Here is a 14174-nt window from a genome sequence, read left to right on the forward strand (position 1 = left end):
GTGGTTTACGAATGATTAATATAAAAGCCTTTATTGCATCTTTAAAAAAATTTTGGATGAGACAATTAATCTTTACAGATAAAGGCTTTGAACTCTTCATTCCCAAGCTTGATTTGACAAAATTAACTACATGTGGAATAGATTATATACATGAGATTAAAAAAACAGTCAAAAATGTATTTTGGATAGATGTCTTTAATGCTTGGATAGACTTAGTTTAGAAAGACAGTCTTCTTATAGAAAAGGCAAAAGGTGATGTACCACTTTTTTTTAATCCAAACATTATGATAGGTAAAAAAACATATTTCAATAAAAATCTGTTTGAGTATAACATACAATTTGTAAATGATATCATACATGAAGATGGTACTTTTTATACATATGAAAAATTTTCATCCATTTATCCTTGCGTACATATTAATCTTTTAGAATTTATGGGTATAGTACAGGCAGTAAAAGCATGGATGAAAACAAAAAAAATAATGAAAGGGCTATATTTAAGGTACAAAATCCCTTGATTTTACCTAATATCTATAAATTGTCATGTTGTAAGAAATCAAAACATATTTATGATATATTGAACTATAACGATACTGAACCAATCTGTAAAACAAAATGGAACACTCTATTTGGACTTGAAGAAAGTGAATGGAGAACAATTTATAAGTTACCATTTAAGTTAACAAAAAATTCAAAATTTCAATGGTTCCAATGAATAGAATTTTGGCTACAAACACTTTCCTGCATAAAATTAAGAGGAAGGATACAAAAAGCTGTACATTTTGTAAATTGGAAGAAGAAACATTGGAACACCTCTTCTGGGAATGTGTAAATGTTCAATCTTTTTTAGATACTTTGGAAATATATGTTGAAGAAAATACAAATCTACAGTTATCTATTACAAAAAGAAACTTTTTGCTTGGATTTCTTGATTCAAACAAATATATTCAAAACACACTTTTTCTGTGGTTAAAGTACTACATATATACATTGAGGTGTACAGAAAAGACGTTAAATATAGTGGTAGCGATATCTCATTTGAAAAAGAACTATGAGACCTTGAAATACATCTTCTATAAAAATGGTGAAAAAATAAAATTTGACACAACCTGGAATGGATGGAACCTTTTATTCAATATTGAAACAGCCTCTTGATATATTTATTCTCTCTCTCTCTCTCTCTCTCTCATAAAACTTTTTTTTTCTGTAACTTGAAGATTGATGCATATGCCGCTCGTGTTGATATTACAGAATAGAAGAAAATAAAGAACTATAAAAAAAAAATTCACATAAAAGCTTTCTGACGTAGAACAGATTTAAGTTTGTTCAAATCATGGCCCCTGGGTGTAGGATGAGGCCACAATTGGGTATCAAAGTTTTACATGCGAGTATGTAGGGAAAATCTTTTAAAACATCTTCTCAAAAAACCACTGGGCCATGAAAGTTGAAATTTACATGAAATCTTCCTGACATAGAGTAGATCCAAATTTGTGCAATTCATGGTCCCCAGGGGTAGGATGGGGCCACAATAGTGGATTAAATTATTTTATGCTGATACAGTGAAACTTCTCTAAACCGGCAAGCTCTCAAAACGAAAAAAAAAACCAACCGGCTGGTTTAGAGGGATGGCCGGTTTACCGAGAATTTGGCATTTAGAGACATATTATCTCAAATCAATAACAGGATACGCAAAGAAAACACAGACGCCTATTATTGGAATTCCTCTTGCCTATAAAAACTCTGTTTACATCCATTGCTTATGTCATTAACAAATTTGTTGTAACGTTTTTGAAAAGTACAGTAGTAAATATGGAATTGTAATTTTCATATTTCTTAGGAATTTTCAGTCTATGGAAATGAAGAAAATTAATTTATCTTTTGATAATTATCATTAACAGTCATGGGTTAGTTCTTTATTAACTACCGCGTATATCCATACAATAGTATGATGCAACCATGTGGCATTTGATACTGTATTCATTCAATATGTTCATATCCGTTTATTACATTTTGTACAGAATTTGGAAGGGTCACTTGGATTAGTCAAGTGTCACTTAACACCCTCGACAGCACAGGTAAACAATAGAAATTATAGAAGTTGCTTGTGTTTTTCATTCCTCTGGTTGATAATTTCCCACGTGGCTGGTTGGTCAGTCATTTTTTAAACCTGGCCGATCTTGATTACCCTCTGGCCAAAATTTCTCGTCTTCGAAAAATGGCCAGTATTATAAGGGTAAATTACACATTTGTTAACAAATGTCTTTTAAAAAGTGTCCGGTTTTCAGGGGTGGCCGGTTTTGTAAGAATTTCTTTATAAGGAAATGTTAAGATTTCTGCTGGGACTTTGAAAATCAGCCAATATTCAAGGAGAACTGGTTTTCTGAGGGACCAGTTTGGAGAAGTTTCACTGTTTATAGGAAAAATCTTTTGAACTATTTAAGACAGGCCTTTCATATTTTGTGTATACATTCTTTACAGAAATACCTTTCATGCGATGTAATGGTGTGTGATCTTGTGACCTTGACTTGGATGTTTGACCTACTTTTAATAAAAAATCTGACCTATACAATTGATCCTGAAGTATTTAAGGTAGATCTTTCATATCGAACTTGCTTATATGTATTTCTTATGACAAGACCTTTCATTTAATATCATAATCTTTGACCTTGAACTTTGACCTACTTTTAAGAAAACCTATTGATTATATCTGGAACTATTTTAGGTGGAGCTTTCATATTTTGTAGATAATAGATTCTTTATGGCAAGACCTTGACTTGTTCACAATGATGTTTGATCTTTTGACCTTAGAGTTTGACCTACTTAAAAAAAACCCTGACCTATTCAAATTCTCCTAACTTATTTAAAGTAGAGCTTTCATATTTTGTATGTAGGTTCTGTGGGAATACCTTATTATTTTGTGATGTTTAAACTTTTGACCTACTTTTTAAATACGGTATCTGATCAGTTATCTAATATCTCCAAGTTAAGACATTTCATATTTTGTGTATAGATTTCTTATGGCAAGACCTTTGATTCATACTATGACCTTTGACCATGTGACCTTGAAATTTGACATACTTTTAAGAAAACATATCCTGTTAGGTATCTTCAGAACTATTGTAATTGGGGCTTTTATATTTTGTATATAGTTAAAACTTAAAGAATTAAAACAGATCACCAACACATAGTGAGAATGCAGGATACACTTTATTGGTTGACCGGTTTTGACCAGAGGGCAGTCATCATCAGAACAACCTGGTTGTTCTGATGACGACCGCCCTCTGGTCGAAACCGGTCAACCAATAAAGTGTATCCTGAGTTCTCACTATGTGTTGGTGATCTGTTTCTTTAAGTCTATACTTTGGATACAGACCCTGCTGAATACCACGTGGTATCCACTTGTGAGAATCTTCCACAATTTGAACCTCAAGGTGTTGGTCTCCAGTTTTTACTTTGTTTGTATATAGTTTTTTAATTATGAGACCTTGTAATACAATCTTATTTGATCTTGTGACCTTGATCAACATTTGTAAAAACCTGACCAAATCAATATCTCCTGAACAATTTAAGGTAAATCTTTATTTTGTATATAGATTCATCTCCTGACCTATTTACGATAGAGCTTTCATATTCTGTATATAGACTTCTTAAGGCAAGGTCTTCGTATCTCATCACCATTTAATATAGGATTAATCATTCTTTTTGAAGAGTTTATCAATGTGTAAATTCTGGACATTTTACTCACAAACTAAATAAAAGCGCTTTGCACTTTTACATAAAGTTTGCGAGTAAAATGTCCAAAGTTTACACATCAATAAATTCTTCAAAAAGAATGTTTGATTCTTATAATTCCAATTCGTTCCCTGTATTATCAATTTAAATTTTTTTAATTGTTTCCCCGCACTATGTTATTTGTTTTCAGGCGCGTATGTATACATAGCGTTTTTTGGATTTATTGATGTGTAAATTCTCCTTCAGATTTGTTTTTGTCCGATCAAAACAATTGTAATAAATAACATTGGAATCATGACCATGTGACCTTGGTCTTATCCAGAACAGCAGGATCATATTAGTCATTGGTGTTGAGGCATCTCTGTGCTGTGTGAATTCATTTTCACTTTTGTTGTGATCCTTTGGAGCTACATGTAAGTTGAGGCCACAATATGGAGTCAAAAATTTTCATGGGAATAAAGACTGATAAAAAAAAATAAATTTGAAAATCACAACAGCTGAACAATGGCAGGGCCAAGGTGACTCAGGTGAGCGATGTGGCCCATGGGCCTCTTGTTTTTATATTTTACTTTCATTTCTGTTGGAATATTCCCAGCTGTTGAAATAATCAGGTTACATTATTGAATGCACATTGTTTACATTCGTAAAACATCAATCAATCACATTCATGTGGACAGTTGGTAAAAGATATGAAAGGTAAAAACATTGGTAATGGAAATATTTCTTTGTTAGAGAGGTAAAGCACATTTTGGTGAAAAAAAATTCCATACCCAAAACATCTTATTCCTTTCTAATATGATATATGAATGATATTTTTCAACTTTGAAATGACTGCATGCTTGTCAAAAGTTACACTAGGAGCCAACTTGTATAACATTCAATTTTGTTCAGGGAGCAAAAATTCAAGGGACATAATTTGAAGATCATATTTGTTTTAAATTTGGAAAGAAATGGAGATAAATACTTAAATTATTATTCTCCACAGAAAATGACTTGTACGAGTCATTTAGACATATATTTTTTAAAATTCCTTATAAGAATTTGAACAATATGACCTTTACTGTCCCTTTAACAATGACAGAGGTATCATGGAAAGACACATTGCATTGCCTATTCAGGTGACCCAATTTGATATGAATTTAAATGAAGTTCATTCATTGGATAATGCTGAGGCGAGATTGTCTCAATCATGTACCTCTTACGTAAACATCTCCAAAAAGCTTAAGCATAAAATACATAAAGTATAAAGGGTTCAAAGTGGGATTTTCAATACAAGGAGAATGTTATATATTCCAGGTCTGAGAAAGCAGCCACGGGATCGGAAGTGTCCAAATCCAGCTATTCTTCTTCGGAATCAGAATCTGAGAGGAGTTATAATGAAGAAAGTGGAGAGGATGAGTTCCTGTGAACTTTAATCACAATGGCTGGATGTGCATTTCAATTCTTGCAAGTGAATGAGATTATCATGTATATGCACGGGTCACATTTTATGAGATTGTTGACAGACATTAGATTATGGGACATTACTTTTTTGTATAACCTGACTCTACCAGTGGGTGTGGTTAAGCATGTTGATACTGTAAACCAGCCTTCATTTCTGTGTATGTTCACAGTTTTAAAATAAGCATGTTGGTGTGGTAGTTGTGATGTAGATAGAGCAATTACAAATATTAGCAAGAGTCAAACACATGTAAAATATTATTGTATGTAATTAATTCTTACATAATTTTATGACCCAACTTTATGACAAATGATGTGCTATTTTTGAGGACCATCCAACTTGCATGGTTTTTAGCTCTACTGGTCAAAGTTGCATATTCCTCCATCTGTCTGTTTGCTAAAGGACAATGTTTGATAGCAGCTAGCCTTTTTAGGGCCCTGTAAAACTTAATTTAGTGGTTTATTTTTAAAGCCTTAAAGGCAGACTAAATTATCTCTTTTATTCCATAATTTAGAGTCTTTGATATAACATGTTTATTACTTTTGACAAGATCCCTCTGTTGATACCAATTTTTTTGACCTCATGACCTTGAAGTTTGACCTACTTTTGAAAAACTTAAAGCTGGGGCTATAACTTTTGAATGGTTAATGATAGTGGCTTTCATATTTCACCTATGTATTCCTTGTGACATGATCTTTCTTTGGGTACCTTAATAACTTTGCTGCCATACAGTATGACAGTGTATCGGGGCATCAGTGTTTCACAAACATCTTATTTTTATCTGACTCTTTGAACTACAGTCTCAACAGAGACATCTGGTTTTGTGGTACTCTGAGAATTTTATATAAGAATCTGTTCTTCTTGGGAGGTAAAGATTTAATAGTGAATTGTGGGAACAATGATACCGTGTTTACAAATAACCAACAGTTTTACTTAGAAGTATAGACAGGATATTTTTTATCATGATAAGCATGCAACCAATCTTAAGGGGGAAAAAATCTAGGGATTTTTAGGCATTTTGTTTGTTTGGAAAGAGAGTAAGAGGGAGAAAAAGCATCTGTATAACTGGTACTTTAGGTGAGTCGCAAATTTATCAATTTTCTCCTAATAGTTTGCAAATTCACACCAAAGGAAAAATGACAATTCTTTAAATTCATTTACTCAAACATTACACGGGTTTGAACTGTTGACAAATTCAAGTTTAGGTGGCTCTGGTACTCTTCTCTCTCTTAATATTATACCAAACATTAGATCTGCACAAAATTCCTGGATATTTGTTGAATTGCTTCAATCATTCACTTTGACTGTTTCTTGACCTTCAAGACATTTTTCAGAGGTCAAGGTTTGTTTTATGTTGATGTTTAATTACATGTACGGTGACCAAAAGAATTCAGGATGTTGAGTTAAAGTAAGATTTTATTAATGGGATTGTTTTGAATTGTTACCGATATTATATAATAGCTGTGATCATTTTTACAACATAACACACATTATATATATACTACATTGTTATGTATTTATTCATTTACATTAAAATACAAATTCCTATAGAATTATGATTCAATTTCTGTTCCTTGTCTCCACAAACCGAATACAGTTACAGAAGCTCTTTAAAGTATAGTCATGGTTCACATAGTGGGTTAATTTGAAGTAAACTTTTGAAATATTTAAAAGAACAATTTTCTGACAGCCAAAAACATTCTGAAGGGGTTCATAACTGCATGGTCTAGGATTTGAAAACAAGGGGCCCATGGGTCACACCAGTCACCTTGGCTCATATTTAAAGATTTTTCCTATATATTCGCATGTTAAACTTTGATCCCATATTGTGGCCCCAACCTACTCCTGAGGGCCATGATTTTTTTCAAAATTGAATCTACACTATGTCAGGAAGCTTTCATGTAAACCACTTTCCTGGCCCAGTAGTTTTTGAGAAGATTTTTGAAGATTTTCCCTATATATTTGCATGCAAAACTTTGATCCCTCCTTGTGGCCCATCCTACCCCAGGGGCCATGATTTTAACAAACTTAAATCTGCACTTTGTCAGGAAGCTTTCATGTAAATTTCAGCTTTTCTGGCCCAGTGGTTCTTAAGAAGATTTTTAAATGACCCCACCCTATTTTTGCATTTTTATGCCCCCCTTCAAAGAAGAGGGGCATATTGGTTTGCACCTGTCGGTCGGTAGACCACATGTTGTCCGCTCAATATCTTGAGAACCATTCACTTGATCGTAATGATATTCATATGTGGGTTGGTAATGAAAAGGACCCCTATTGTTTTTCAGGTTAAAGGTCAAGGGTCAATCTACTCTGGACATAGGAATATACTCTCTGCTCAATATCTTGAGAACCCTTTGCTTGACAGACATCAGACTTGGTACACTGGTACATCTTAAGTAGTAGATGACCCCTATTGATTTTGAGGTCACATAGTCAAGGGTCAAACTGGACATAGGAATATATTGACCACTCAATGTCTCGAGAATCCTTTGTTTGACAAACATCAAACTTGGTACACTGGTATATCTTTAGAAGAAGATGACCCCTATTGATTTTGAGGTCACATGGTCAAGGGTCAAACTGAACATAGGAATATATTGTCCGCTCAATATCTTGAGAACCCTTTGCTTGACAGACATCAGACTTGGTACACTGGTACATCTTAAGGAGTAGATGACCCCTATTGATTTTGAGGTCACATAGTCAAGGGTCAAACTGGACATAGGAATATATTGACCACTCAATGTCTCGAGAACCCTTTGTTTGACAAACATCAAACTTGGTACACTGGTATATCTTTAGAAGAAGATAACCCCTATTGATTTTGAGGTCACATGGTCAAGGGTCAAACTGGACATAGGAATATACTGTCCACTCAATATCTTGAGAACCCTTTGCTCAACAGACATCGAACTTGGTACACTGGTACATCTTCAGAAGAAGATGACCCCTATTGAATTTGAGGTCACATGGTCAAAGGTCAAACTGGACATAGGAATATACTGTCTGCTTAATATCTTGAGAACCCTTGCTTGACAGACTTCAAACTTGTTACACTGGTACATCTTCAGGAGAAGATGAATACTAATGATTTTGAGGTCACATGGTCAAGGGTCAAACTGGACATAGGAATATACTGTCTGTTTAATATCTTGAGAACCCTTTGCTTGAAAGACATCAAACTTGGTACACTGGTACATCTTCAGGAGTTGATGACCCCTATTGATTTTGAGGTCACATGGTCAATCCACTCTTGACATAGGAAGATATTGTCTGCTCAATATTTTGAATTGATGATACTACTTTCAATTAAATGATGTGTGTGTGTATAACCCTTTTCAATTTTGCACCATGGGGGGCATGTGTTTTACAAACATCTCTTGTTGTAATTTTCTCCCCTTTGAAAGGGAAATGGCCCTTGAGTTGAACAAACTTGAAAGCCCTTCACTCAAGGATGCTTTTGGCCAAGTTTGGTTGAAATTGGCCCAGTGGTTCTGGAGAAGAAGTCAAGAATGTAAAAAGTTTACAGACAGATGGACAGCAGGCGATCAGAAAAGCTCACTTGAGCCCAAAAAAAAGCCATGCAGTCCCACATGATAAAAATCCTGGTGTCTTTATGTCCTGTTTTAACTGTAAAGGTGCAGTCACAGAATGAGATTATCTTTACTTTTTGATTTATCTAATCGACTCGTCTTCGTTTACAATTGTAACCTGTGAACACTTCCATTTAAGGCGGTACTCTATATCGTCATAATGGCCGACTTCCTTTTAAAACTTGGATGAGACTAGAGATGTTTTTATGAAAAACAATATCTCCCCAAATTGGAAGTGCTCAAAATGAAACCTCCCCTTAATGTACTGCATTGTATGGAGGAAAAAGCATGAGCAGGAACATGGGCAAGCCACATAGGAGAAGTGTTCACAAACTATTTTACACCCTCCACCCCTCAGATCCACTATAACTTTAAGGACAACATTTGGATCCTCCTGTATCTGCAATATGCACATCCGAAAATGGCATTGAAGTATTGTACAAAATTTCAAGTCTTAGACTATCGGATAAACCATATAGGAGGAGAAGCATTCAAAAGCTATTTTAACATCCTCCACCCCTCTTGGATGCACTTTAACTTTTAGGAAAATAATTGGATCCTCTTGTCCCACCAATCTGCATGCACATCTACAAATGGCAATGAAGCATTGTACAAAGTTTCCAGTTTATCCGATAAGCCATATAGGAGAAGAAGCATTCACAAGATTTTGTGACAGACGGATGGACTCGGATAGAAAGTTCAAAAAACAATGTCTCCCCCTGAAAGAGGGGAGACATAAATATAAATATCAGCAATATTTGTCTATTCATTTCAAATATTGCCAAGCCGAGTAGCTCAATAGGTAAACACGTCAACTGCTGAACTGTAGATCGTGGGTTTGAGTCCCGCAGGGGTTTAAAAAAATTTCAGATTACCTACTTGAACTGCATTTTTTGACTATATAAAATAAATTTGAAAGTCTTCAATTTCAAAATGTTGCACGTATCCTTCATTTGTCATCAATATCAAATTTCTCTGGTGTAGCATTCCTCCTTAAAGTTGATTTTGAATCAAATGAAAAATTGAGTCCTGTGAACTCATACTCACCTTATTGGGTCACTGTCACAGAGTCCAATGGCAAACCACATTGTGTTGTACCTCTCGAGACAAGAGAAAATGATTGATAAATGAAGATTTTCCTTGTATATTTCTATGTAAAACTTTGATCCCCTATTTTGACCCCAACTGCACTATGTCAGTAAGCTTTCATGTAAATGTTAGCTCTTCTGGATCATTGGTTCTTGAGAAGATTTTCAAAGATTTACTTTCTCTGTATATTCCCATGTAAAACTTTGATCCCCTATTGTGGCCCCAACCTACCCCCGGGGGCCATGATTTGAACAAACTTGAATTTGAACTATGTCAGGAAGCTTTCATGTAAATCTTAGCTCTTCTGGCTCAGTGGTTATTGAGAAGAAGATTTTAAAAGATTTTCCCTGTATACTTCTTTGTAAAACTTTGATCCCCTATTGTGGCCCCATCCTACCTCTGGGGGCCATGATTTGAACAAACTTGAATTTGCAATATGTTAGGAAGCTTTCATGTAAACCTTAGCTCTTCTAGCTCTGCGATTCTTGAGAAGAAGATTTTTAAAGAATTTCCCTACATATTTCTATGTAAAACTTTGATCCCCTATTGTGGCCCCAACCTACCCCCGGAGGCCATGTTTTGAACAAACTTGAATCTGCACTATGTCAGGAAGCTTTTAGGTAAATCTCAGCTCTTCTGGCTCATTGGTTCTCGAGAAGTTTTTAAAGCTTTTTCCTATATAATTCCTGTAAAACTTTGATCCCGTGTTGTGGCCCCAACCTACCTCTGGGGGCCATGATTTGAACAAACTTGAATCTACACTATGTCAGGAAGCTGTCATGTAAATGTCAGCTCCTCTGGCCCAGTGGTTCTTAAGAAGATTTTTAAATGACCTAATCCTAGTTTTGCATTTTTGTGATTATCTCCCTTTGAAGGGGGCATGGCCCTTTATTTGAAAAACCTTAATAGCCCTTCAACCAAGGATGCTTTGAGCCAAGTTTGGTTGAAATTGACCCAATGGTTCTGAAGAAGAAGATGAAAATGGGAAAAGTTTATGACGCTGACAGACAACGGTCAATGATCAGAAAAGCTAACTTGAGCATTCGGCTCAAGTGAGCTAAAACAAGAGGCCCATGGGCCACATTGCTCTCCTGAATCACCTTGGCCCATATCTGAAGACTTTCCATTTATATGTGCATGTAAAACCTTAGTCCCCATTATGGCCCCAACCTACCCCTGGAGACCATGATTTTTGCAAACTTAAATCTACACTATATCACAAAGCTTCCATGTAAATATCAGCTTTTCTGGCTCAGTGGTTCTTGAGAAGAAGATTTTTAAAGATTTTCCCTATATATTTGTATGTAAAAGTTTGATCCCCTATTGCAGCCCCATCCAACCCCCCGGGGGCCATGATTTTAACCAACTTGAATCTGCACTATATCAGGAAGCTTTCATGTAAATATCAGCTTTTGTGGTTCAGTGGTTCTTGAGAAGATTTTTCCTATTTGTATGTAAAACTTTGATCCCCTATTGTGGCCCCATCCAACCCCCGTGGGCCATGATTTTAACAAACGTGAATCTGAACTATGTCAGAAAGCTTTCATGTAAATCTCAGCTTTTCTGGCTCAGTGGTTCTTGAGAAAATTTTCCCTATATATTTGTATGTAAAAGTTTGATCCCCTATTGCGGCCCCATCCTACACCCGGGGGCCATGATTTTAACAAACTTAAATCTGCACTATGTCAGGAAGCTTTCATGTAAATATCAGCTTTTCTGGCTCAGTGGTTCTTGAGAAGAACATTTTTAAAGACTTTCCCTATATATTTGTATGTAAAACTTTGATCCCCCCCCCTTGTGGCCCCATCCGACCTCCGGGGCCATGATTTTAACAAACTTGAATCTGCACTATATCAGCAAGCTTTCATGTAAATCTCAGCTTTTCTGGCTCAGTGGTTCTTGAGAAGATTTTTCCTATCTATTTGTATGTAAAATTTTGAGCCCCTATTGTGGCCCCATCCAATCCCCGGGGGCCATGATTTTAACAAACTTGAATCTGCACTATATCTGGAAGCTTTCATATAAATCTCAGCTTTTCTGGCTCAGTGGTTCTCAAGAAGATTTTTTAATGACCCTACTCTATTTTGACATTTTCTTGATTATCTCCTCTTGGAAGGTAACAATTTAGAATTCCCTTTACCTAAGGATGCTTTGTGCCAACTTTGGTTGAAATTGGCCCAGTGGTTTTTGAGAAGAAGTCAAAAATGTTAAAAGTTTACAGACGGACGGACTACAGGTGATCAGAAAAGCTCAGGTGAGCTAAAAAACAATTTCTAGAATAACAATCATTTCAGGAAGGTATTTTTTTCTGGTGGGTTTTTTTTTTTTTGGTGGCTTAGACATAACCAAATTCAAATCCCTCATAAAAACAAGAGGCCCATGGGCCTTTATGGTCACCTGAGTATTAGTTAAAAGTACCACTAGTCCCAAGGGCTACTAAAAATTTCCTGTTCTAAATATCTAAGCTAAATTCTAATATTCAGCAAAAACACATATAAAACAAGATGTGTTCTTTAAAAAAACTTAAATGCCCTCAAAAGGGCCTATCCTGATGAAAAGCTTTACATAATATAATGTAACTAACACGAAATGACTTATTTGTACCTGTCCTAGACTCAAAACCCTGGGGTTGCAAAATTTACAATTTTGGTACATCCTTTTCTGCTTTTCCTAAATATGCAATTAGTTTTTATACCATATCAGCAAACTTCAAGAAGTCTTTCAAAAGATGAAGACAATAATCACAGTGACTATAATAATTTTGGCTCCACCCTGGAACCAAACCACTAGGATTATGAAATTTACAAATTTGTAAAGGACTACTTACTCCTTCTAAGTATGTATTTAGCTTGAATTTAGTATCAAAAGCATTAAATAAGATATTATTTAACACATACACTATATATACCAAGTTTGGTCCCACCCTGGAGTCAGAACCTCTACCCAAGGGATCATAAACTTTACAATTTTGGTAGAGGCCTTCCTGCTCTAAACAAGAGGTACTGTGAGCAATGCTCACTAAGAATACACCCACCCCCCCCCCCACCCTAATCTCCCAAAGGATGTTCTTAATAGGTATAAATTACCTCTTTCCTGAGTGTAAAAATATGGTATGCCTTTGTAGAAGAAAATGGAAGATATAGTCCGAACACAAATCCATGGCATAAACCTATAATTTGACCTTGAGATCAAAGGTCAAGGTCATAAAGAGGTCATGAATGTACATGACACATAGTCTCATGGTGATACACCCATGTCTTATGGTATGACTATGTCAAAACTCTATAATCAATTTTGACCTTGAGGTCAAAGTTCAAGGTCATATAGAAGTCATGAAGGTACCCGACACATCGTCTCATGGTGATACATTCTTGTGTCAAATATGGTATGCCTATGTCAAAGAACAAAGTCATGGCCCTGACACGAATTCATTGTAAAAACCTTTAATTTTGACATTGAGGTCAAGGTCATATGGAGGTCATGAAGGTACCCGACACATTGTCTCATGGTGATACACTCATGTGTCAAATATGGTATGCCTATGTCAAAGAACAAAGAAGTTATGGTCCGGATAATAATCCATTGTAAAAAACCTTTAATGTTGACCTTGATGTCAAGGTCATATAGAGGTCATGAAGGTACTCGACACATCGTGTCATGGTGATCCACCTGTGTGCCAAATATGGTATGCCTAAGTCAAAGAACAAAGTTATGGCCCGGACACAAATCTGCACAGACATACAGAGTGATTCCTATATACCCCCCCCCCCCCCCCCGAACTTTGTTCGGGGGGGGGGGGGGGGGGGGGGGGGGGGGGGGGTATAATAACTATGCATTTAGTATTTCTTACACATATGGGGTTCTAAAGAAGATTTTTGAAATTTTGTCAATTTTTGCCCTGCCCCTAAGGTCCATGGGGTGCAGGAGTCCTGAAATTTACAATTTACGTCAGCCTTGTCCCAAAGATGCTTCATACCAAATTTGAAAAGAATTGGAATTGTAGTTATCAAGAAGTTAAAAATGTGTGATTACAGACAAGGATGTGATTTTTCCTTTTTTCAGAGAAAATCGTCTAATTGGCTCAATTTTCGAAAAAATTAAACACACTGGGCTTGATCTACGTGACAGAAAATGACATTTTTCCAGGTAGGGTGAGGTATTTTCCTCACTTTTTGACCAGTTTTCCTTGGATATCTGAGGCATTGAGTCACAGACCTGCTACTTGTGAATCATATTTTCCTCACTTTTTGACCAGTTTTGCTCTGGTTTCTGAGGAATTTGGTCACAGCCCTGCTACTTACAAATGTAGATAAAACAAA

The 14174-nt window shown here is 35.7% G+C and overlaps 1 protein-coding gene across 2 annotated transcripts in view; it reads left to right on the plus strand.

Annotated features, from left to right (window-relative positions):
* Positions 1 to 6726, plus strand: part of LOC125650164 (F-box only protein 44-like) — a 26376-nt gene extending 19650 nt beyond the window's left edge. For both annotated transcript variants that reach the window (XM_048878190.2, XM_056165506.1), the window contains one exon: positions 5029 to 6726. In XM_048878190.2, the coding sequence (XP_048734147.1) occupies positions 5029 to 5140 (112 nt within the window). In that variant the 3' untranslated portion in view covers positions 5141 to 6726. The remainder of the gene's footprint in view (positions 1 to 5028) is intronic.
* Positions 6727 to 14174: the final 7448 nt, after the last annotated feature.

This window comes from Ostrea edulis, chromosome 5, assembly GCF_947568905.1.
Source record: "Ostrea edulis chromosome 5, xbOstEdul1.1, whole genome shotgun sequence".
NCBI lineage: Eukaryota > Metazoa > Mollusca > Bivalvia > Ostreida > Ostreidae > Ostrea > Ostrea edulis.